We start from the raw sequence: 26,780 nt of genomic DNA, 5'->3' as shown, positions 1-26,780 counted from the left end.
TAAAATTTTTAGTACCCATACCAATTGTCTTGAGGTAACCCATACCAGCCGTCTTGATGTTACCCATACCCGCCATCTTGAGATATATTTTGTTGTTTTTACTTCAAGTGGGTTTCTCGCCATAACGAATTGACAAAAACGTTGGATAAAATCACTAATTTTCTATATTAATGCCCAGGAAACTCTATATAAGCAGAGGAGAGAGATGGCTATATGTAAACAAGTTTTGTAAGTCGTATGAGAACCACAGTTAACATAAAGTAAAGTTATGTATGCATGAGAAAGATATTTTGGCATTTAGTAGATAGAGAGATTCCACTGATTGTTTGTTTGTTTTGAATTTCGCTCAAAGATACACTCGGGCTTTCTGCGCTAGCCGTCCCTAATTTATCAGTGTAAGATTAGAGGGAGGCAGCTAGTCATCACCACCCACCGCCAACTCTTGGGCTAATATTTTACTAACGAATAGTTATAATACCCCCACGGCTGAAAGGGCGAGCATGTTTGGTGCGACGGGGATGCGAACCCGCGACCCTCAGATTGCAAGTCGAATGCCTTAACCCACCTAGCCATGATGGGCAATTTCACTGAAAACTGATTGCTTTTGTAAAGGGCGTGTAATAGCCATTTCTGAAGCAAATTATTCACACACTCAGATCACAAAGGTTTATTCAGATAGGGGGTATAATTCAGAATGTTTAAAACGTGGAGTTCTTTTCTTTTTTACTTAATGGCGTTGGAGAACAAAGAAATAGAATCAATTTATAGTATTAAGAATAACCAGAAATAATATTAAAACGTAGCTAACAGTTCACAGAGATACGGGTTTGAGTCATACCTCACGTTTAACTGTCGTATATTTCAGATATTTGGAAAATTAAATGGGTGTTCATTCAAACAAACTGGTCAATTCACCGGGTGCTGTGCATGTGGAATTTTATACTACTGGATTGTCGAACCACTACATATATTATGGAAAGCAAGCAGAGAGGAGTGATAAGCGTTGGGCATGAGATCTTTATGCTTGAGTTTTTCTTAATGGTAACTACGTTACAAGACTATTGCAAAGATTGTCAGACAGAGTATAACCGGACATGTACTGCAAGGACATAGTGAAAGTACAAAATCATTTTTGATATAATGTAGTAAACTTGTGTAGGATTTATTACAAATTTGCTGATATCTTTGTTAATGATGTTCTAAGACGGTCAGATCCAACTATTTAGACAGAAAAATGGTAGCTGATTTTCATTTCAAAATTAAATATGGCGAGTAACAATATCCTTTAAATATTCAAAACAAATAAAAATGTACTATTAGTGACCATGTTTACAACAAGAACCTGAACCTCCAAGAAATCTATTGCATAAACAGTTTTGTAAAATAGATTTAAGAAACAAATGGACACCATCAGTAAATTAAGGTAAATAGAGCTGGACTCCTCTTTACATTATTCTCTTCATATCGTACTAGCAATGGATAAGCTGTGTTAAATTAAAAGGCGTGATGTTTAAAGAAATGAGCATTAACTAATATTACATTATGTAAGCAATAGATGGCAGCACAAAAAATGTTAATATTTACTCATTTTGTCTCTGAAGAAGAAATTCTGATACATATTAATTGTGCATAATATTATTTGGTAATATTCAGTAAGAGTACTCTGAGTCAGGATTAACAAAATGTATTAGAATACGTAGATAAAATACAGTATAATTTGTGTTAAAATTAGTACGACTAATGCGCAGTTAAACCACAATTTTTTGAATAAATATGCAATATTCTGTTTGTTGGAAATGTGGAATCGAAGCGTACAATAATTTGAAGATAATTCGCATTAGCTTTACTACTTCTGGACATTAAAACTATGCTTTACTGATGCAAATTTTGATACGAAGATCGATATCTATAGATTGTCAAGTGTAAGTTGCCACCATTCAAAGTGATACAGTGAAGCTATAATACACTTTTGAGAACAACTTATGGTGAAACTACCACCTGCTGAAAGTGATTACATAGTCAAGTGATAGTTGTATAAGGAAGTTAAATGGTAAGCCTACCAGCCGTTAAAAGTTGTTAGGTGATAAAGTTGTAAGCCGTTAAAAGAAGTTACGAAGTAAAATTCCAAGCCATTAGAAGCAGTTTGTAGTGAAAATACCAGTCGCTGAAAGTAATTTTAAAGGTTTACTTTCGCATACTTCCAATGTTAATACTTTTCTCAGACTATTTCTAACAATTATCTTATGACTGTATTAGAGAAACTGTTTTATTTTCGAATAAATATTACTCAAGCGAGTCGATAGCAAGATACTTTTTTTAAACGAAAACATGGAAGAAGTAATTAGATATAGAATTAACTGTTACTTAACGTTAATATGTTAGTACTTTAAGTTGAGGTTAATGTTCTAAAATTAACCTCACGCGGAGTCATTCTCTGTTAGAAGCTATAATCAATAAAAATTAAAAGGTTAAATTCACATAACTAAAACTAATGATTTTATTTTGCACTTTACAATTCAGTGGTTGATATGAATATCACAGCTTACAGTCAAAGTATTTTAGGTTAATAAAGTGGATATAGCATTAAGCACGAGCTCATTTACGACGAATAAATTAACGCTTCTTGCTGTGAAATGACATGTCGCTTAATCAGGAAGTAATCAGTGCATTTTTTGCCTGACTAAACAGTGAATTAAGCTCCACTATCCATGACAGTGAGCCAGTAAAAACACAAGCAAACTAACAATTACTTTGCCTAGTTTGGTTTCGCTGTATGCTAATTACGAAATCCGTTGATAATTTAAAACTCGTGAAATGACATTTGGTAACTAAAAACGATTTCACAGTTTAAAGAAAACATTTGTTAAACTTGAGTGTTACTTGCTTATTTATTGCTAGTGAAAGCTGTGCAATAGGTTATCTACAGGGCTCGAATCCAGAGTTTGTGAACAAACATGGAGCCTCGATACTAATTTAATCCTTTTGGAAACACTTTTCAAAATTATCAATTATGTTTCATTAATTATCCAACCTAATGTTCATCAGTGTGTATCAGTACATACGACAAAATTCAAAATTGGAAAATAGAAACCAATTGCGTTGTTAAAAAAAAAAATAATGCATTTTTAAATACAAACCAATACCACTACTCCCGTATTATACTTAATGTGGTTATTACTTTGAGAACAAAAGTTTGATTTCAAAAATTATCATATTGTAAAATTCGTCTATTTCTTGACAAACGTCACGAGGGAAAATAGTCTTTCAAGTTTATAAATAACCTTAATATTTGAGGAACTAATACATAACTGTTTATTTTACATTAAAAGTTAGATGTGTAAAAGAAATAAACTCAATTTTTGATCGTACACAATAATTATTTCAAATAAAAATTATCCAATCTCAAAATAAAATGAAAACTATTTTACTTGATAATTTTACAGTGCAACTTTAATTGTGTGCTATTAAACGTTGGATGTATTTCTTTAATACATCTGGGTGAAAACTTATAACAAGTGTCATCCTAACCTTAACCAAACGTTAGAGTTTCACAGTAACAAAACAATTACTATTTTAATCATGTAAAAATGTTTCACAGTGAAATATTAATTAATTTTCAGAGCGAAAGCAACAGGGGTTTGTTTGTTTGGAAATAAAAACACAAAGCTGTACGATGGGCTATGGGTGTTCTGCCCACCACGCGTATTGAAACTAGGTTTTTAGCTGTGGTAGTCCGCAGACAAACCGCTTTGCCACTGAGGAACGACAGTGGTTAGAAACTTTGTAATGATATTCTCTGGAAGGAGACGTTTTTTGTATGAGGAATTATTACCTAGAAGGTCCATTTGTAAGTATATATATATAATATATACATAAAGAATGCACATATGTGCAATACCCGTACTCACATTATATATGTGTGTGTGGAGCTCCTTCATTTCATTTCGGACCTTTAGAGCTTCGTGTACACTAGCAATATTATACTAATGTTTACAAACGATATCTACTTGTTTATTAATAAATGCAATTATTGTTAAATAACATGTGTTGTCTGTGACATAACATGCTTAACTTAGAAAGTTGTGAAGGCAACTGATACTCTATTTGAACACGTAATGTCCTTCTATCCACCAAAGAAATAAACGAGATTTGCATAATTCGTTTTATTTTAAAACCTTCACACCATGACAATTTAAAATTGGTTTTAACGTTTAACAGTCTCTAAATGTAGTTTCCAGTAAAAAGAGTGTAAATAAGCATTTTAAGAATACACTGTTTTAGGTCACTAAAAGAGCTCAAATAGTGTATGTTGACGTTTAAACAATACATTGTTTTAGGTCACTAAAAGAGCTCAAATAGTGTATGTTGACGTTTAAACAATACATTGTTTTAGGTCACTAAAAGAGCTCAAATAGTGTATGTTGACGTTTAAACAATACATTGTTTTAGGTCACTAAAAGAGCTCAAATAGTGTATGTTGACGTTTAAACAATACATTGTTTTAGGTCACCAAAAGAGCTCAAATAGTGTATGCTGACGTTTAAACAATACATTGTTTTAGCTCACTAAAAGAGCTCAAATAGTGTATGTTGACGTTTAAACAATACATTGTTTTAGGTCACTAAAAGAGCTCAAATAGTGTATGTTGACGTTTAAACAATACATTGTTTTAGGTCACTAAAAGAGCTCAAATAGTGTATGTTGACGTTTAAACAATACATTGTTTTAGGTCACTAAAAGAGCTCAAATAGTGTATGTTGACGTTTAAACAATACATTGTTTTAGGTCACTAAAAGAGCTCAAATAGTGTATGTTGACGTTTAAACAATACATTGTTTTAGGTCACTAAAAGAGCTCAAATAGTGTATGTTGACGTTTAAACAATACATTGTTTTAGGTGTATGTTGACGTTTAAACAATACATTGTTTTAGCTCAAATAGTGTATGTTGACGTTTAAACAATACATTGTTTTAGGTCACTAAAAGAGCTCAAATAGTGTATGTTGACGTTTAAACAATACATTGTTTTAGGTCACTAAAAGAGCTCAAATAGTGTATGTTGACGTTTAAACAATACATTGTTTTAGGTCACTAAAAGAGCTCAAATAGTGTATGTTGACGTTTAAACAATACATTGTTTTCACTGTTTTAGTCACTAAAAGAGCTCAAATAGTGTATGTTGACGTTTAAACAATACATTGTTTTACGTTTAAACAATACATTGGTCACTAAAAGAGCTCAAATAGTGTATGTTGACGTTTAAACAATACATTGTTTTAGGTCACTAAAAGAGCTCAAATAGTGTATGTTGACGTTTAAACAATACATTGTTTTAGGTCACTAAAAGAGCTCAAATAGTGTATGTTGACGTTTAAACAATACATTGTTTTAGGTCACTAAAAGAGCTCAAATAGTGTATGTTGACGTTTAAACAATACATTGTTTTAGGTCACTAAAAGAGTTGACTTTAAACAATACATTGTTTTAGTCACTAAAAGAGCTCAAATAGTGTATGACATTTAAACAATACATTGTTTTAGGTCACCTCAAATAGAGCTCAAATAGTGTATGTTGACTGACGTTTAAACAATACATTGTTTTAGGTCACTAAAAGAGCTCAAATAGTGTATGTTGACGTTTAAACAATATGTTGACGTTTAAACAATACATTGTTTTAGGTCACTAAAAGAGCTCAAATAGTGTATGTTGACGTTTAAACAATACATTGTTTTAGGTCACTAAAAGAGCTCAAATAGTGTATGTTGACGTTTAAACAATACATTGTTTTAGCTCACTAAAAGAGCTCAAATAGTGTATGTTGACGTTTAAACAATACATTGTTTTAGGTCACTAAAAGAGCTCAAATAGTGTATGTTGACGTTTAAACAATACATTGTTTTAGGTCACTAAAAGAGCTCAAATAGTGCATGTTGACGTTTAAACAATACATTGTTTTAGCTCACTAAAAGAGCTCAAATAGTGTATGTTGACGTTTAAACAATACATTGTTTTAGGTCACTAAAAGAGCTCAAATAGTGTATGTTGACGTTTAAACAATACATTGTTTTAGCTCACTAAAAGAGCTCAAATAGTGTATGTTGACGTTTAAACAATACATTGTTTTAGGTCACTAAAAGAGCTCAAATAGTGTATGTTGACGTTTAAACAATACATTGTTTTAGCTCACTAAAAGAGCTCAAATAGTGTATGTTGACGTTTAAAGAATACATTGTTTTAGGTCACTAAAAGAGCTCAAATAGTGTATGTTAGCGTTAAACAACGCATTGTTTTAGATCATTACAAAGAGCTTAAATAGTGTATGTTGACGTTTAAACAATATATTGTTTTAGGTCACTAAAAGAGCTCAAATAGTGTATGTTAGAGTTTTAACAACACATTGTTTTAGGTAAGTGTTAACACGAGCACTAACAAAGCTGATCAGGTTGGTTGGTTAGGTAAGTGTTAACACGAGCACTAACAAAGCTGATCAGGTTGGTTGGTTTGCAGTAATTAAATTCCTGTACACAAAGTTGTTCTTCATAGACGTTAAATTATGTGCTGTCAGTAAGGTGAGAGAATACAATGCTCTTCCATCCCATATTGCCTCCAGGTGGCTCTCCTTATCACAGTAATTAAATAGATTACTACGCTTGACAGGTACAACACACTTTGCAGCTTAAGGTTGAAACAACAAGACAGAAGAACTTATAATTCCGTAGATTACAAAGTATGACCATTTTTGATGTGTTGTTAATATGATCAAACATCACGATACCACCAAAGAGTCCTTTTTGTTAGTGTAACAGTTCGAGATACGTTGTAATGTTTAAAGCAATAGTGACAGCATTCGATTTCATAATACATTCTGTTGATAGATGAACAACATGGAAGTTAAAAGTTATTTAATATATATATATCAGCTGTTTTCCCACCTTTATACTCTAAACATAGATTTGCGTTATGTGTGAAGCAACTTGAATATTCCTATTCGTAACTGATTTGTTAAAGCAACATACATTCCATTGTCTTAATTAGATATATTTCTAGAATAAAAACGTGTTTTCTTTAGTTCGACTGCTTTGTTACTGATTTGACTAACATCCCTTCAAAAAGAAATGTACACATATAAATACAGACTGGTAGGTAGATGGAGATTTAGATAGATAGATATAGTCAAAGAGGGTATAAATCAAAATAAATGTATTTTTTCTTTCACAGTTGCACTGAGATTTCCATCAAATCCATAACATACAGGCTATTTGTGTCTCAGCTACCATCCGTAAAGTTGACATATTACTTTTCAAAAATAAAACCATTTTATCTGTTACGTGTAAAGTCTATAACAATCACGTTCACTCATCAATCGACTTAATTTTCTTAAAAAATAATTTCTTGTACTACCTGCTGTTTGGTGATATATATTGGTTTATTCATAATAATCCACGTAATGGTCTCGTAACATCCAGGAAGTGTTGTTGAGCCTTCATAGGTTATATAGAAGTCTGTATTAGGGAGAAGATCACGGATAGACAGATGATCGATGCGAGCCCTCTGCCCTAAAAAGATAGACAGATAAAGTGTGTCAGTAGTTAAAGTATTTGATGTACATTTTTAAAATATAAGATTATATTCCGTTGTTAGATTCATATTAATTTGAGATAAACTTAAAGCTTATGAGAGTCGTCAGGTATTATTGGGATTACGGACAAAAATGTCGATAATATTTGTTATTTTTTGTCATTGCATATCAGCATTTATCTATTATATTACCTTATCTATGTAGGAATATTTTTTTGATCTAAAGCTAATAATAAAGTATACAGAAACATACCGTGGTATGGGCGTGTCCTAGAAATTATAGTCTGTCGGAATGTGTAACCGAGTATCACGGTTTGTATCCTACTGCCGAATTAAAAACCAAACAAAGTTTGATGACGAAGAGGAACTATAAGTAACGGACAAATTCGCTATTCACTTAGAATAGCACGAGAGATAAAGATAGGTGCTATTAACTAGGATCTGTGTTTAAAATTAGGGAACACTGTGCGCAGATAGCCATTGTGTAGTTATCTAACAATATGTGAAGTAGATAGACCGACATTATGTGCTTTTACGATTTACGCGTTACATTACTCACTGCAAAGAACTCAAATAACCCATTTTTCACGTAAAGTTCATTGAATAATTGGTCAGTAATTTAATGGGATTAATTGGAATGTTTATGTTAATTTCTTACATTTTTGTGACCCATAAGTTATTAAGGATCTTGTAACTTACAAACAATGTCCCAGATTCAAATCCCCGTCACACCAAATATGATCGTCCCTTTCAGCCGTGAGGGCGTTATAATGTGACGATCACTCCCACTATTTCTTGGTAAAAGAGTAGCTCAAGAGTTGGCGGTGGGTGGTAATGACTAGACGCCTTCCCTTTAATCTTACACTGCTAAATTTGGAACGGCGAGCACAGATAGCCCTTGGGTAGCTATACGCGAAATTCAAAACCAAACTCACAAGTACGTCATATTTTGTGACAGTCGGCTTAGCGGTTCGCCAGCTATTAGTAGACAAACAGAATTTTATGAAACAATGGTTTAGAAAAACAAGGATACGCAACATATAAAAACGATTGTTTCCACATTTGTACAAGAGATATAATAAAATATAATATTTTCTATCATTCTGTTACAACCTCAACCTACACGTTTAAATAACTGTTTGGTATGTGGTTTGAATTACAAAAAGTATAGAAATATACATATATTAATTTGGGAGAAGAGAAATTTGTCGTATTCCAACCAAGTCCACGAAACATTACAATGGAAAGATTAAGTCAAAGCTGGTTCATATTACACAATCATAAGTTCACAACAATAACATTTTGTTATTCAAAATATATGTGTAGTAACCTTTCCTTCAGAGAAGCTACAAAAAAGTCCAAATGATATTATCGGTTATTTGAACTAATTATGTTCGTTTTCCAAACAACTTACATCTTGTAACGAAAAAACAATATTTATACGATTGATACATCTTTTAGCTGTTTCTATAACGTGTTATTCACCCATAACTTTCTTTTAGCTGTTTCTATAACGTGTTATTCACCCATAACTTTCTTTTAGCTGTTTCTATAACGTGTTATTCACCCATAACTTTCTTTTAGCTGTTTCTATAACGTGTTATTCACCCATAACTTTCTTTTAGCTGTATCTATAACGTGTTATTTACCCATAACTTTCTTTTAGCTGTTTCTATAACGTGTTATTCACCCATAACTTTCTTTTAGCTGTTTCTATAACGTGCTATTTACCTATAACTTTCTTTTAGCTGTTTCTATAACGTGCTATTTACCTATAACTTTCTTTTAGCTGCTTTTATAACGTGTTATTCACCCATAACTTTCTTTTAGCTGTTTTTATAACGTGTTATTCACCCATAACTTTCTTTTAGCTGTTTCTATAACGTGCTATTTACCTATAACTTTCTTTTAGCTGTTTCTATAACGTGTTATTCACCCATAACTTTCTTTTATCTGTTTCTATAACGTGTTATTCACCCATAACTTTCTTTTAGCTGTTTCTATAACGTGTTATTCAATCCATAACTTTCTTTTAGCTGTTTCTATAACGTGTTATTCACCCATAACTTTCTTTTAGCTGTTTCTATAACGTGTTATTCACCCATAACTTTCTTTTAGCTGTTTTATAACGTGTTATTCACCTATAACTTTCTTTTAGCTGTTTCTATAACGTGTTATTCACCCATAACTTTCTTTTAGCTGTTTCTATAACGTGTTATTCACCCATAACTTTCTTTTAGCTGTTTCTATAACGTGTTATTCACCCATAACTTTCTTTTAATGTTTTTTTTTCTATCTTTTCTGTATTTAAGTATCGGTTTATGTATTTTCTTTAAGATTTGGTGTGTTTGTTTCTTTTTTTTTACGTGATTGCTATAATAACCCACTGTTTATTACGTGTATTTTCTTCATTTATTACTATATTTGTAAACCATTCATATAACCTGAGTAGAACTATGTACTTTTCTTATTGCAAGGCCACATCGGGTTATCTACTGTGTTCACTAAGGGGAGTCGAACCAGTGATTTTAGCGGTGTAAGCCCGTAGGCTTACCGTTGTCCCAGCGGGGGATCTGATTGGAACTCCAATAATTGTTATGGTGTTTACACAATTATTACGAACTGGAGAAGAAAGGGAATAATTATACATGTTATAAGGCGTTAATAAAAGGTTTATTAGATTTATTAAACACTAGATTATTGATGAAATGTTTTGAAAATTTCTAGATATACGTGATGCACGTAGATATTTCTCTACAGAAACACGTGTGTTTTCTTCCCTGTATTTTACAGCTAATACCAGTCATGTATTGACTGCATAACTTTCGACTTGTTCTATGAACAATTTAATACGTTTCGTACTTGTGCCTATTGTGTTAATGCACTGAATATTTAAGGATTTATCCAAATTGTTTGTGAACACTACTCGTAAGGTATGGCGGTTTGAGATGACCAGTCATACATTGAAATTGATAAATCTGGCATCTTTCAACGGTTAAAACATCTCAAAGACTTATCACGTACCATTTATAGAGATGTTTGACAAAATGAAAAGTTCGTTTTGGTACTAAACGTTTTAAAGGTACTTTTGTGTAACTGAGCACTCGATCGAAACATAAAATGAAGAAATGTTCTAATTAAAAATACATGTCATTATTCCTGCACAAAAAAATTACAAATTTGTAATACGAAGTAGATTAGATGTGGATGAACGTATGTAGAAATAAGTAACACGAAAAAATGTACAACTTGTTTGTTCTCTATGAAAATCACTTCATGAACGGTACGTGCAAAGATAAACTAAGATACACGTAAATCGATATAATGAATTATGCAAATGACAAGAAGGATTTTAATTAATTATGCCTAATTGCGTAAGACTTTATTCATCAATGAAAATCATTGTGTTCGAAGTGACTCGTAGGATCTGAAAGAACTAAAAACGTTAATCATGTTGTTTGTGTTAGTAATGTCAAATGTCAAGTGAAATTAACGTTTTAAGAATAATTGTGAGTAAATTAGTAAACCAGATAATGTCATAAATAGAAATAATTAACACATTTTATAAGTAACATAGCGATTCATAGGATGGCTCCAAGTGTGCCAAGTACAAACTTTCGGTTCGTATATAGCTCCATCTTCTCTTGACCGATTTGAGATCTAATCACATTTTTGGACTGAGGAGGTCAGATCTTTTCGATTGATATATTTATAGAATAATTTACTCTAATCCTGCCTAAATGAATTTCAAGTGCCGCGGCTATTGAAAATTCCCTCTTCTTTTAACTCGAAACAATTCCCGCAATATTTCCTACTATCAGCGAAATATATATATATCACTTATTGATAAATTATGATGAAAACAAGATACATACACAGATCAGAATTACCCCTTTTCCGATTACTTAATGTCGATAATTCAATACAGTGGGCTGGCTAAAAGAATATAAAGTCATAAAAGAAACCAAAATATTATTTCATAAGACAATATCGATTGTGTTTATTTAAGCACAAAGTTACAAAATGAGCTATCTGAGTTCCTAACGTTGTAAATTGGCAGATATACCGCTGTGCCACTGGGGGGGGGGAGGCAGAAAGTATTGATTGCATTATGTAACACAAATTTTGTTCCCGTATAGTATGTGCTATTCTTAATTGCTTATGTTGAAAAAGTACAAAAAAATGGCCATTATTCCCTTCAAACTTTGCTTTTGTGACCTGAATAATAAAATTTAGAAATTAACCTATTTTCTTTGTGAAAATGGGTAGTTTCTCGAGATTTGCGACTGTAATGTAAATTACTTTCGTGTATCAGACCCTAAATATAGTCTCCCATAATGTTTTCGTTATACGCTCTCAGGTCACAAAAGCAAAGTTTGAAGAGAAAAATAGGTCTTTTCCATTTACTTTAGGCATTCGCAATTGGGAAATAACACTTTCTGTCCAGAAACAAGAAAAAGTAAACATTTTTGTTACATAGTGTTGTCAGCGGTGTACTCTCTCTTCTACGTGTGTATTGTAAACACTACTTAATATGTTGTTTTCAGTAGTTTGTATGTTGTACGTATGACAAAATTACAAGGTGTGTCTTCTACCATTCCTGATTTTGAAGTATTGACTGGACTCAAGACAACCAGTAAAGTTAATCGGAATGAATCAAAGAAAAATACGAGAAAATTAATTTTATAGTGAAATTTCTGGAATAGTTAAAAGGTTAAACAAAAAATTAATTTCTTACGTGTTTTGCGATAACATATCTAAACTTTAATGATACTGACATCTGATACGCTTAACTTTTGAAGGGAACAACGTGGCTAAAGCAATTTTATCAGTCATTGTAGGAGAAAGCTATAATCCGACGAATGAAGGTGAACAACAACAAATATTTGTTGTACATTGTTGTTGAGAAGTAAAACATTTTTTTTTCTCTTTAGTAAAAACAAATTAGTTTCGAATTAGTTTCCGAGAAACCTGAGATTTCTTTTAAATTGTATAATAGCACTAAATCATCAAACGTATGTTTTGTGATGCAAGATTAGTTATTGTTTATAACATTCGTAAGAACATGATTTCTTGAAGCTAACTCATGTAAAATATCAGGATCCTTTACAAATGCTTAGGAAATATTATATACATACAACAAATACATGAAACATACGAGTTTGGTAAGGCCCCGGCATGGCCAGGTAGTCAGGGCGCTCGACTTACAATCTGAAGGTCCCAGGTTCGAAACCTCGTCACGCCAAACATATTTGCCGTTTCAGTCGTGGGGGCGTTATAATGTGACGGTAACTTCCACTATTCGTTGGTAAAAGAGTAACCCAAGAGTTGGCGGTGGGTTGTGATGACTAGCTGCGTCTCTTTCTAGTCTTACACTGTTAAATTAGGGACGGCTAGCGTCCCCGTGTAGCTTTGCGCGAAATTCAAGACAAAACAAACGATTGTGGTGTTTAGATACACTGCTGCGAAACATTGAAGCGAAAAAGGTTTAGTACAATCAGATAACAAGTCAAACAATAACACACAAAGACAACTGAACAAATTAGTGAAATCTTTACTCGAAACAGCTGGTGAAACAGCTTACTAGCTACATTCCAGTCTCTATGACTATTATTTGGCTCTTGAACTAGATGGCAGACAAAAAACGTAACCAAAAGATAGCAGGAAAATTTTTTTTTTTGGAAATAAACCAACATTATAATCAGACTCTCTGAGGTATCTATAGTCAGACTCTTTGAGGTATCTATAGTCAGACTCTTTGAGGTATCTATAGTCAGACTCTCTGTGGTATCTATAGTCAGACTCTTTGAGGTATCCTATAAGTAATTGGGTTACGTATTTAAAAACACTATTACGGAAACATTTTTAAAGTATTCCAAGCCGAGCTTCCTGTGTAAGATCAAAAGTTAAGTTACAGCATGTATGTTTTACAAATGTGAAGGGATTACCACATGCTTACACACTTGCGATATTCTGGTAAAAAAAGGATGAGGTTATATATTTAGAAACACTGAATGCAAATTTATAGCAAAAATATCCGAATATAATTTAAAAATATACTTACTGTACTCGTGTGAAAAGGTAAAATTAGCAGTTATTTCAGATACCACAGTGATGTGGGTGTGTGTTTTTTTTTTTCCCATAGCAAAGCCACATCGGGCTATCTGCTGAGCTCACCGAGGGGAATCGAACCCCTTGAATTTGGCGTCGTAAATCCGTAGATTTACCACTGTACTAGCGGGGGGAAGATACGACAGGAGCAAACAAAGCAAAGTACAATAATTTTATGTAATTCTATTTATTGGTTCCAAGAGAAAAATAAATATTTGTGACTTTGATACATTCTGGATATAAGGCTCTTTCAACGTTATGTTTTTTGGTTTTGTTTGTAAGCGAAGATCTTGGTGATGTACCACTACTCCTATTACTTTACTTGGTGGTTTTAAATGAGTACAGATTAGATATCACTATATCTTATTGTTGTGGTTAATTACAGTTCTAAAACAACATTTGATAATACTGTAATTATGACGTATATGTTTGATGTTCATGTCTCACGTATAATACTAGATCTAGTAATGTCCTCAAAGGGTTGTTGGATACTTCAAACAAAATTTCCGAAAATTAATGACTAATTAGTTATTTCGATGTCAAAGTTATCCACAAGAAGGATTGTAATAAAGTAAGAAGCTTCAAATAGATTACTGAGAGAAACTTAGCACACGCAATCCCTGAGGGAAAAGAGCAATAAGCCTACAATGGATATTTAACCATGAATAAGGGGCCCGCCAAAAATAAAAGCTTTTGATAGGTTTATTATATTATAGAAACTACACTTTAGAAACTTAGTATATTCACATATTTCATTCATAATTGAAATTACTAATATTTTTACATATGTGTAGTGTGAATTAATAACTTACGTTTAGACCGTCATAAAACAACTCAACTTTACCATATTAAACCAACAAAATTGTAAACCACCATTTAGATTTGCCGTTTAGCTCTGTGGCTAACTTAAGAATAGATTAGGCCTCTTTTATAGTGTCGTATGTCTCATTTTTGGTGTTCAAACAAAAAAATCAGTAATATTATCTTATAACAGTTTGCTCTATGAAGATCTCAGAGGAATAAGTTGTATTAATTCTATGTATTCTTAAATACCTATATAAGTATATAGATTACTAGTGGTGAGTGATAGACAACCAAACTACAACACTGGCATGCTAGTTTAACTTAAAGTGAAATGAACAGTTTTAAACTTGTACAATACCTATATAAGTATACAGATTGCTTGTGGTGAGTGATAGACAACTAAACTACAACACTGGCATGCTAGTTTAAATATAAGTGTTAGGAAGAGTTTCAAACTTATTTTTGATATATATTCTTAAGATTACAAGATAATAAGCAAGACATGTGCTATTTTCCTTAAAGTATTGCACTTTATTAACTATAAGTTGTGCATTCCACTTATTTAAACAATGACGATAAACAACAACAGAACATTTATGGTACTTTCTAACTGGTTTACCTCTGGAGTATTTATATCTCAATTTTTCTTAAGTACAGAATATTCTTTGTGCGATAATCTTTCATGTGTTAACCTTTCATTACAGCACAGCGGTGTGTCACATTCATGCAAGCGATAATTTGTACTAAATAATCATATGTTGTCATTAACGAACGACCAATGGCACGCACGCACACACGGAAAGAACTCAATCCTTATAAATGAACAAGTTTTTCTGTTTAATATAAATGAACAAGTTTTTTCTGTTTAATATAAATGAACAAGTTTTTCTGTTTAATATAAATGAACAAGTTTTTCTGTTTAATATAAATGAACAAGTTTTTTCTGTTTAATATAAATGAACAAGTTTTTTCTGTTAAATAATAAATGAATAAGTTTTTTCTGTTTAATATAAATGAACAAGTTTTTTCTGTTTAATATAAATGAATAAGTTTTTTTCTGTTTAATATAAATGAACAAGTTTTTCTGTTTAATATAAATGAACAAGTTTTTTCTGTTAAATAATAAATGAATAAGTTTTTTCTGTTTAATATAAATGAACAAGTTTTTCTGTTTAATATAAATGAACAAGTTTTTTTTTCTGTTTAATATAAATGAACAAGTTTTTTTATGTTTAATATAAATGAACAAGTTTTTGTACTTAATATGAATGAACAAGTTTTTGTACTTAATATGAATGAACAAGTTTTATTTTCTCCTTAATATAAATGAGCAAGTTTTTTTCTGCTTAAAATAAATTAATAAGATTTTGTGCTTAATATAGTTGGAAAAACTGCTGATACTGTTGTGCACAATACTACAAGATTAATACATAAGTTTTGTGAACTGATAGAAGGTAATAAAATCTCTACTTATCACATCCAAATAAGACGTTGTTGACCATGGTCTTCTACAGATCTCTTCTTGATGAGGCTTAAAGAATTTATAATACCGATACATTCATCCATTTAAGTAGACTCTTGACCTCAGCCAACCTCTGTCCTCTACGGACTTTCGTTCCTTCAGCCTTTTTAGTTACATTTTATTTTTTCTTTCGTTATGACGTGTCCGAAAAATTACGACTGTTTCGTGATGTCAGTCAGTGGTCACTTTCTGCAACCTGTTCTTGTACCGAAATATTTTCTTTTGACATGTGACCTGTCCAACATATCTTCAACATGAGTCGTAAGAACAACTCTTTTTCTTCAGTTCTTTTTACCATACTTGGCAATATTCTGATTCTTACGTGAGAACTGTTATTAACAAAACAACCCAAAACTCTTAACGTATGCTAATTATTATTCCATTTGCTCATTTTTTTCCTTGTGTATTTGTTGAATTTCGCCCCAAGCTAGTTGAGAGATAACTGCACTAACAGCCACTAATTTTGAAGTGATAGACAAGAGGAAAGACAGACAGTTAAGACACCCTCTTGCTAAACGATGGGATTTGACCACCACTCTTTTGACGCACACGCAGCTTCGAAATGTGGACAGCGATTTGTTTTGGTGGTAATGAAATGCAAACCACGGATTGCCGGTGAACTAAACAATGAGCCCTGCTCTGCCCATTCACTTACGTCATTTTCTAATCTTCTTATGCAATACCAATCTCCACCATTCTATATAATACTAAAAAAAGTAGTTATTTTTCTGTTATTTTACGTGATTTATTATATGAACTACTTTACAATAACAACTGACGTTTAGATATTGCTTACATCGCCAAAAAAAATCATAATGTTTGAGTTTCTTCGATTTATGAAAACTCACGAGAGCAAACATGATAATCTCTATCATAAATATATGTAATAAAAGAACATTTTGTGAATGTAAAATGATGTAAGAATGAGAGTGCAAAAAGAATGCAAACAACAATACAGGGATTTTGCATCTTTACCTACATCATCCTCACATAACTCTCAATATTAAAATTTAATGTTACACTGCAAAATGCATACTTCACTTTTATGTTACTGCAATTAGAAGCTATATATTCCTAATTGTTGGTGTGCGGTTTCTTTATCATATCATAATCATGTTAGGATAGGTGTCAACGTAGTGTAACTAAAAGTCTAGGACTTACGTACAAGGAATACAAAGTTGAGTCAAAACACGTCTTGATTATTACATGGTATTACAGACTCTCGCTAAGAGGTCGATAAAATTGACCGACCTCGTAACCAGTTTTTACTCGCGTAATTTTACAGTATAACATAAAATTGAAAGTCATGTAAGGATTATTTATGTATAGTTGTATCATCCCTATATTCTTGTTTGCGTTCTTCATGACACTGTCATCCCTACATTCTTTTACATTTGCAAAAGATTTTTCATTACGTACTATGCCAGAAATGTTTTCCTTGACTTGAAGTTAGTGTATTATACGTGTATGTGTAATAAAATTTAATATTATGTGTATTGAGTTTTTTGATCCTTTACTTCATACATAGTATTTAGATTGGCTCCTTAAAGACATAAATTTTACCGTGTATAATCTTGCATCGAGTCTACATGTTACATTCACCTAATGTTCATCTATCATTGGTTGATAATTCCTGTTTCACACTGTATACAAGTTTTTTAAAAGGAGTGTGTGTGGATGTTTTCTTATAGCAAAGCCACATCGGGCTATCTGCTAAGCCTAACGAGTGGAATAGAACCCCTGATTTTGGCGTTGTAAATCCATAGACTTGCTGCTGTACTAGCGGGGGACGTTTTAAAGGAACAACAGCTGTTTGTAAAAACCTAACTTCAAGGAGTAATGATAACATTGTTTAAGTTAAAATTATGATATTGTAAATATACTACTAGCTATTACCACTAAGTGATAACATAGTGCACTTTCCACAAACACACAGAGTAGAGTTAGGTTTAAACGGACGTTAGTGATAAAATAGTTGTTGAGTTACCCAGACTGAAACAAGAAGAAGAAAGATGAACAGTTTGGTGAATAGGTTACTTTCTGGTTTGGTATGTTAGTGATGGTTTCTTGTCTTGTTTTTGGACTTGTTGGGTAGAGAAATAAATAAAAATGAGTATGAATCCATCTGTTAAAGTAAATCTGTCACTGTTGACTTTTAGTGTACATATTTGTATTATACCTACTGAGTGAGTATCTTTTCCTTCAGGTCCGCCATGGCCAAGTGTGTTAAGGCGTTCGACTCGTAATGCGAGGGTCACGGGTTCGAATCTCCGTCGCACTAAACATGCTCGCCTTTTCAGTCGTGGGGGGCGTTATAATGTGACGGTCAGTCCCACTATTCGTTGATAAAAGAGTAGTCCAAGAGTTGGCGGTGGGTGGTGATGACTAGTTGCCTTCCCTCTAGTCTTACACTGCTAAATTAGGGACGGCCAGCACAGATAGCCCTGGTGTAGCTTTGCGCGAAATTCAAAATAAAGAAACAAAATTTCCTCCCTTCGTACCGACTCTATAATATATATCGATTTCAAAATCGATAACATTACTTACGATAAAATTAAACATATTATAATGAAAAATTAATTTTTACCTTTATGGAGCAAAGAAACAAAAATTCTAATGCGAGCTTAATTGCTGGGATCTATTGTTGAGATTCATTAAAATGTGACATTCTGTTTTATTCACCTGCCTTAAAAGGCAGTAAATGACACTTCGTGAAGGTCATTTAAAATTTGGTTGGAGTAGGAACACGTCAGCTTAATGAGAGAACAATTATCAGTAATTTAAAGAGACTTCTGGAATAACGGAACCCACCAAGCTGGAAAATAAATGAGCTAACTAAACCCATAGCAGACATCAGCAGAGAAATGTAAATTAGAACATGCTTCAATATAGACAGAGATTTAATGGAAAAGGTCTTTTGCTAAACAACAAATTATTGTAGAAATGTCGCAAGACAGCTGAACGTTCGATCCAGATCCAAATGAGACCACATTATCCAGTGATGGAGAAAAATATATTTTTATAAAGCATTGAAGAGAAAATAAATAATAAATACCTCAGATCTGTATTTTCTTATTTCTATTGTATTATTAATATTAACGAACACAATGTCTGATTACAGTCCCACCTATTTGGGGTAATAGCGTATTTTTTTCGTGAAATCCTAAAACGGGCTTATTAAACTAGTTTAGGCGAATTGAATAAATTGCACACCAATAAAATGTGTGCAAACATTAATCTAATTTCGGGCGTGTGACTGATTAACTAGACGACTTAATCTAATTATCTGTATAGAAAAATTTAAAGAAAACTAGATTTATAAAAGTATGCTGTTAGAGCAATAAATAAGTTTATTTTTCTCCATTGAAATATTCGAGGCACGTTGACCAAACACTAAGCTAGTGACTGTTTAATGTCGTCTCTAGCGCAGTGTCACAAACATTGGGAGCTTCGCGAAACTAACGTTAAATAGCAAAAAAAAATCTTACTAAAACCCTAAAAAAACTAGGATAGTAAACCCAAATAATTTCATATATTGTTAAAATATGTCTATTCCCTAGGATTTTAAAAGTTTTCCACTTAAAAAAACACAAAACTGTTTGTTTGTTTTTTGAATTTCACACAAAGATTCTCGAGGGCTACCTGCGCTAGCCGTCCCTAATTTAGCAGTGTAAGACAAGAGGGAAGACAGCTAGTCATCACCACCCACCGCCAACTCTTGAGCTGCTCCTTTACCAACGAATAGTGGGATTGGCCGTCACATTATAACGCCCTCACGGCTGAAAGGGCGAGCATGTTTGACGCGACGGGGATGCGAATCTGCGACCCTCAGATTACGAGTCGCACGCCTTAACACGCTTGGCCATGCCGGGCCATAAACACCAAACACTTCATTTATTTGTTTCAGACTTTTGGCGCAAACTACGCAAACGACTGTCCGCAAATGGTCGTCTCAAACTCGGGGGAAAGCAGCTAGTCCAGAGTACTCACCACTGATGGCTGTATTATATTTGTCTAGCCGGTTTGCGGATGCTATCTGTCAAGATTCGAATCGCATTGCCACTTAAAAATACGAGTCGCATAGTTGGTGAACTATAAGAACGAGTCCTCGGACTCACAGCACGCGCAAGCTAACCATTATGCTAACCTGGTCCGTTTGAAAACTAAATGACAGAGGGCGTAATAAACAGCATCTCTTTGCCTTTCATGACATTTTATAAAATCAAAAACCAACGCCGAACTTCAAGTTACAATGTGAAAAGAATAATGCGTCTGAGTGACAGATATTGTAGTATTTTCTATTTACAACTAAGCAAAATTTATAGTAGTAACACTGTTATTAGTAATTCTATTGTACCAGATAATTAAGTCATTGATGTATTTGTCAGTATTCTTGGTCAATGCAAGCTAACTTTCCCCTAGTGGGTTTTGGTTTGGTTTGTTTTTAATTTCGCGCAAAACTACTCGAGGGCTATCAGCGCTAGCTGCCCCTAATTTAGCAGTGTAAGACTAAAGGGAAGGCAGCTAGTCATCACCACTCACCGCCAACACTTAGGCAACTCTTTCACCAACGAATAATAGAATTGACTGTTACATTATAACGTCCCCACGACTGAAAGGGTGAGCATGTTTGGTGTGATAAGATTCGAACCCGCGACTCTTAGGTTATGAATCGAGTGCTCTAACAACATGGCCATGCCGGGCCATTATATATATATATATATTGTTACTAGTGATTCTAAGCTAAATCAATCAATAACTCTGAATTTAAGTTTCCTTAAAAAACTTTAATATAAATAGAAATATACCTATAAAGATAACACGGAAGTTAAATTAGTTTTAGTATCTAAAAAGAGGAATTGAAAAACAGCAAGTACATGTATTTTTGGCTAATTTTGTGATTTTCTGTTTCAGAAACTATTTGAAAGTACTCTATGGACATTTTCAGATCAAACAAATATACTTGAAAGACGTAGGGAGGTACGAACTTTTGGGTAGACCTGGAGTAATCACGGAAAGGCTAAAGGCGTAGAAACCCTCGGAAGCAAGTTAAAGGGAGTTAAAAATTACGTATGACGTACATAGATGTGAAACACATCAAGCAGAATACGATTATGTGGAACTGGGTGTTGCGTGGGCGGGAAGTGGTCTGGGCAGGCCCACCCTTGACTGTGCCACTGATATATGTATGTATATATAACCGTGTTTATTAATTCAGTCATAAAAATACAAAAGAATCTTGCAAACTAATCAATCTTTTTCCAAGGGCACAACTTAAGGTGACACTCGATAGATGTATCTTTATTTGATGTGTTTGTAGGAAAACGTTCTGTTTCAGTCAGAATAACATTGTTCTTTTTTCTTATTGGGTACATAAGATGTACCGTACGTACCAAGAAAAAGATTACATTAAACTGATCAATGTTTGGTTGAATTATGTTGAACTAGTCATGAAACGTGGTCATTTCGAATTTTGTATTGAAGAGTTTTCAAATATTGTGTTAAAACGTAATTGTTTCTAGATTTACAGTTCTTCTCCTCTGTTGACACAGAGGTAAAGTTGAGAAACGAAAAACTAAAAGTCAGAGACTGAAATCAATGGTGGACAAGGCATAAATAATCGATTAACTCGCTTTGCGCTTACAAGACCACACACTCACAAACATACACCCATTGAATTTTGAATGTCGTTAATTAATTTTACCAGTAAATGGTTAAAGCTTCACCGATAAAGGCGAATCTGAGGGCTTATAACGCCAAACATCGGCCCAATCAGCCCAATAACAACTAATCAAATAAAACAGTGAAAGAAACAAAGGATGTTCAATTTCTACTTGCTCTTGAACTGTCTTTAATGAATGTAATAAGCTAATTTATTCCTCTGTAAGGCTTAGTCACGCCCTACCATTTTACACTCTTTCTATAATAACACTTTTAAACTGGACACTTCAGATGGTATTTATGCTGTTCATATCACTATTTGATATAATTATATATGTATTTTAGTGTTCGGCTACATAACAATGAAGTTGAGACTAGACATTTAAATGGTTAATTTATCCTTCGCGAGGTTCTAGTGTTCATGATTATTACATATTTTACAGAAGCCTCTCCCCAAAGCAAACAACAAACAGCAACATCTTTGTCCATAATAATTATTGTGCTCCCAGGTGAAACAGCGATAGGTTTTCGGACACGCAACACTAAAATCAAGAGTTCCTTTTCCGAAGATGGACACAGCAGATAGCTCAACGTGTCTTTGCTCTAGAAGAAACGATACTGTTGCATATATAACATTTAACAATATAAGCTCTACATCAGTATATATATTAATAACTGAAAATCAAATCTAATTTTTTTTCTCCTAGGAACATAATGCTTTACCATCTTCCATCTATGCCTTGCGATATACAATATATATATACATTTAAAATGATCAACAGAATAAGATAAGAGCTTTTCCAATTATATAAAGTGCACCAATAATGAGGAATCTTTATTATTTCGGGTAAACAAAAAGTATCTCACCAAAAATGTTTTAACGTAAAAGTGAGTCTTACTTCACCTAAGCTTGTTTTTGTTACGTTTCGTACGTTCCGGAGATTCCCTAATTGTATTTGAAGATCTTGATGTAATTACTGGACGAAACAATTCGTGTCTCGCGTATTTGTACTTTTTCTTTTCGTCGCATCTTTCCAGACAACTCCCATTATTCAAATCTGTACCCTAATTATAATCGGTATTAGATCACATGCTTGAAGTCTCATTCCAAAATATACTTAGAACTTTTTGCTCTACTTATAATAATCATTGAAAGCTTGCAAGAAGAGTTTAGCTGAAAAACAAAACCTTTTTTCCACTTGCACGGAAGTTTTTACCACCAGTGAATTTTTCTGAAGTGTTTGGTTTAACCAAGCTCTATGTTAAACTAATTATTTCAATTTTCCTTTTCCTAAATCATAATTTTGATGTAATTAGTCTTCAAACAGCACTAAAAACATCATTTGGGGACATTGGAACAATGGAGACGTTTATGGGCTGATTTGCTTACCATGTAAAAAATAATGTTTCTAGCTGCTAAGGCACGTTTTGATTAGTTTTATTTAAGACAGTCTCACATGCATAAGCTTTATTCTAAACGGGAACTATGCAAAGTGTTTGAAAGGCTGAGAGTGGCCTAGTAAATACTAAAGCACACAATATATTAAAAGTAATATAATTTTAGCCCACCAGATCTGAAGACTTATAACGCTAAAAACCGATGTTCGATACTCGTGGTGAGCACTTATCGTGTAGTTTTGTACTTCATAAGAAACAAACAAAGTAATACCATTGTATTAATTTAGATGTGTGTGTGTTTGTGCGCTTGTACAAACAGAGAAACTTGGGGAGAAAAATGCTGTATTCCAAATAATTTTAAGACTTGACCAAAACAGCACAGTATATTTTATATTATTGAACAAATAATAATTGATATTTGTATGTATTTTAATTGATACATATTTTATTTGTTTCTATTATTAATTTGCTCAAATATTTTTGATTCAAGAACGTTTAAAATGTTACCAATGAATATCGATACTATGACATTGCACATTGTTTGAACAGTTTTTTTTTTTTTTATTGACATTACCTGAATAGGATTCTCAGAAGATGACGGAAACATTCTGTTGTTTGTTTGATGTTTGAATTTTGCGCAAAGCTACACGAGAACTATCTGCGTTAGCTGTTCCTAACCACCCAACGCCAACTCTTGGGCTACTCTTTTACCAATGAATAGTGAGATTGGCCGTAACATTGTAACGCCCCCACGGCTGAAAGGGTTTGATGTGACGGGGATTTCAACCTGCGACCCTCAGATTACGAGTCGAGCACCTCAACCACTTGCTCATACTGGGCCTGAAATATTCTATTATATATGATTTACATGATTTTGCGAGATAATATGAACTAAGTTTAATGATTTTAACTAAATCTAATACACATTAAAGTCAAAATTGAGCATACCGGCTGGACAAGTGGATACTTATTTACACTGGATAATACTGAATAATAACAAATTATACACGGAATAATCCTTCTATACACAGGCTTGATAACGAAAATCTGGTTTTATTTTAAAGCATCTGGTTTTATACAGTGTTCGTTTATTGAAGTGAAGTTGAAAAGCCCTAATTAAATATACGGGCTAATCCATTTGTAGAGATCATTTGTTTGAACTAAGCACAAAGCTACACGTTAGGCTATCTGTGCTCTGCCCACCACGGGTATCAAAACCCGATTTTTAGCATTGCAAGTCCTCAGACATACTGAAGATCAGTTACGAAAATGTTGCATTAATTAATTAATTTATTTATTTATTGCATTAGATAATTATTTTATTAAACGCAGGTTCAAAATCGTACATTCTAAGATGTCCTTAAGTAACGATAAGAAAAAACTTTATGTCAGAGTTATTTGTTCAATATGTTTATGGTTTTAGGTCTTTTTCAAACATGTATTGAAATGCATTACAAGTGTTTTAGTGAGTTTATGTGAATTTGTGAAATACCATATACTATACATTTAATTGAACAGAGAGCAACACAAGTTTATTTTTTTTGACAATAGAATATATTTTATTTCCGTTTACTCGAAACAACAACAAAAAAAGCTGTTATTTGACACCAACACGCGGGACCTGAGCACGTCGTCCAAGTTTGGTACCTTTATCTCTGAGAGGGGATTTGAATACATTTTCAAATATGGTGCCCCCTGGATCCCCAGGTGGAGCTAAGAACACAAAGTCTGATTCCAGATTCGGGTTAAGCAACCCTTAACACTTACTACGAAATCTCCATAATGTCTGTGTGACTTCCCAGCGCGTTGTAACCCCCTTGTCATGTTTGGTCCTGCTAACTCCAAAAGTGTAGAAGGATTTTGCTGGCAAACAATTGAACAGATTTACACCTAACGCGAATTGTTACAAAACAATTTTCTGAGGGCGTTTGATTCATACAGTAACGACATTATGAAATACAAAACGGTTCAAACGTTCAAAATAGATGTTTAATTTTAAATGACATTAATTCACACCATTATTTATTACATTGCTAAATAATCCTGAAATGTCCAATTTTCTGAGAAATAGGAAAGTGGTCCATAATTCTGCTTCCCGAGCACATGCTACTGAATACTAAATATCGAATGCCAAAAACTTAAGTTTTAAGTTTGTACTTCGATGATCATTAAGATGGAGTTTGGCACGACTCGTAAGCAACACAATTCAACATCTGAAGAGCACAATCTGCTGACAGATGTTACGTAATTACTGGGACTAAGTTTCCCCTTGCGAAAACTAAAACTAGACTAGGAATTATATTTATTCAAGAAAACAAAAGGGAGGCTTTAGGCTTAACCCTTAAATAGCGGGAATGTTGAAGGTAGCAGTTGATGATGGTCGCCATTTAAGGGTTAGCAAAAAACAAACACAAAGAGTTAATCTTAATAATACTGGAATCACCGACTTGCTGTGTACCTTACAACGCTTCTGTAGAGGTCGTCACACACACACAAAGTATTTATATATTTTAGAAACAGTTTTAATAATGTTCAATGGAAAGATTAACTATTAAACTTACCTCTGTAAGTGATATTGTCCAGATTTTTTGTTAGGATCCGTAGCTCTGCGTTCGAAAGATCGCCAGACTGTTGAAATAAAGAAAAAAAAAAATCGCAATATAATTTGTTATCAGGACAAACAATGATTAAAATTACGATAGCGGGCCAAGTGGACTTTCAATGACTAGTTCTATATTCAATTAGACTTAATTTAATATAAATATTATACGAACTTCAAGGGTTTGTTTTTTGAATTTCGCACAAAGCTACTCGAGGGCTATCTGTGCTAACCGTCCCTAGTTTAGCAGTGTAAGACTAGAGGGGAGGCAGCTAGTCATCACCACCCACCGCCAACTCATGGGCTACTCTTTTACCAACGAATAGTGGGATTGACCGTAACATTATAACGCCCCCACGGTTGAAAGGGCGAGCATGTTTGGTGCGACCGGGATTCGAACCCGCGACCCTCGGATTACGAGTCGAACGCCGTAACACGCTTTTAAATGTAAAAATAAAAGACACAGCATATATGACCATTCCGGGCCCCTAACTTCAAGTGTAATTAAATAGAATTCAATGATTTCTGTATCACTTGGTTCATAAAATTTGTGTTACACATGGAAGTACTGCAAATTTATCAGATTTTTTTGAACTATTAAGATAATTTTGTTATAAAGTTTCTAATAAAATCTCATGATTTATCTTTAAACGAATCAGTAGATGTAATTAACGATTCAATTACTGGTTCTCTGTTCATTCGATAACACTGATGACTTATTCAGCTCTAACGGGAGTGTTGTATTACTTTTTCTAAACCCACGCATCTACTAAACTTCAGTGAGCTTACACTTACTTCTGTTAACGACGTTACAACGATAACTCTATCCTAGGTTAAAAGGGTTTGTTCTCGTAAAACTCGTAACTTCGTTATTTCAAAGGAATAACGTAAGACCACACACAGTTCGAAGTTTGTTCGGTCAGCGCTATCTATACCAATTAAAGTTTGTAATACAACACAGTTATAACTAAGTGATGTGATAATGTGACGCCTAACGTGAGATTTGTCCTTTTTAAATTTTTTGTTTGTTTGTTTTTTAATTTCGCGCAAAGCTACTCGAGGACTATCTTCGCTAGCCATCCCTAATTTAGCCAACTATTGGGCTAC

At 33.3% G+C, this 26,780-nt stretch overlaps 1 protein-coding gene across 1 annotated transcript in view; it reads right to left on the bottom strand.

Annotated features, from left to right (window-relative positions):
- LOC143231076 (carbonic anhydrase-related protein 10-like) overlaps positions 1-26,780 on the bottom strand; it is a 168,792-nt gene that overhangs the window by 15,700 nt on the left and 126,312 nt on the right. Inside the window, exons 6-7 of the mRNA XM_076465612.1 lie at positions 25,636-25,702; positions 7,402-7,556 (exon numbers count right to left, since the gene is read on the bottom strand). Coding sequence (XP_076321727.1) covers positions 7,402-7,556; positions 25,636-25,702 — 222 coding nt within the window. The remainder of the gene's footprint in view (positions 1-7,401; positions 7,557-25,635; positions 25,703-26,780) is intronic.

This window comes from Tachypleus tridentatus, chromosome 10 (assembly GCF_004210375.1).
Source record: "Tachypleus tridentatus isolate NWPU-2018 chromosome 10, ASM421037v1, whole genome shotgun sequence".
In the NCBI taxonomy this organism is placed as follows: domain Eukaryota; kingdom Metazoa; phylum Arthropoda; class Merostomata; order Xiphosura; family Limulidae; genus Tachypleus; species Tachypleus tridentatus.
Note: the sequence above shows the minus strand (reverse complement) of the source record. Positions and strands in the feature narration are given on the sequence as shown.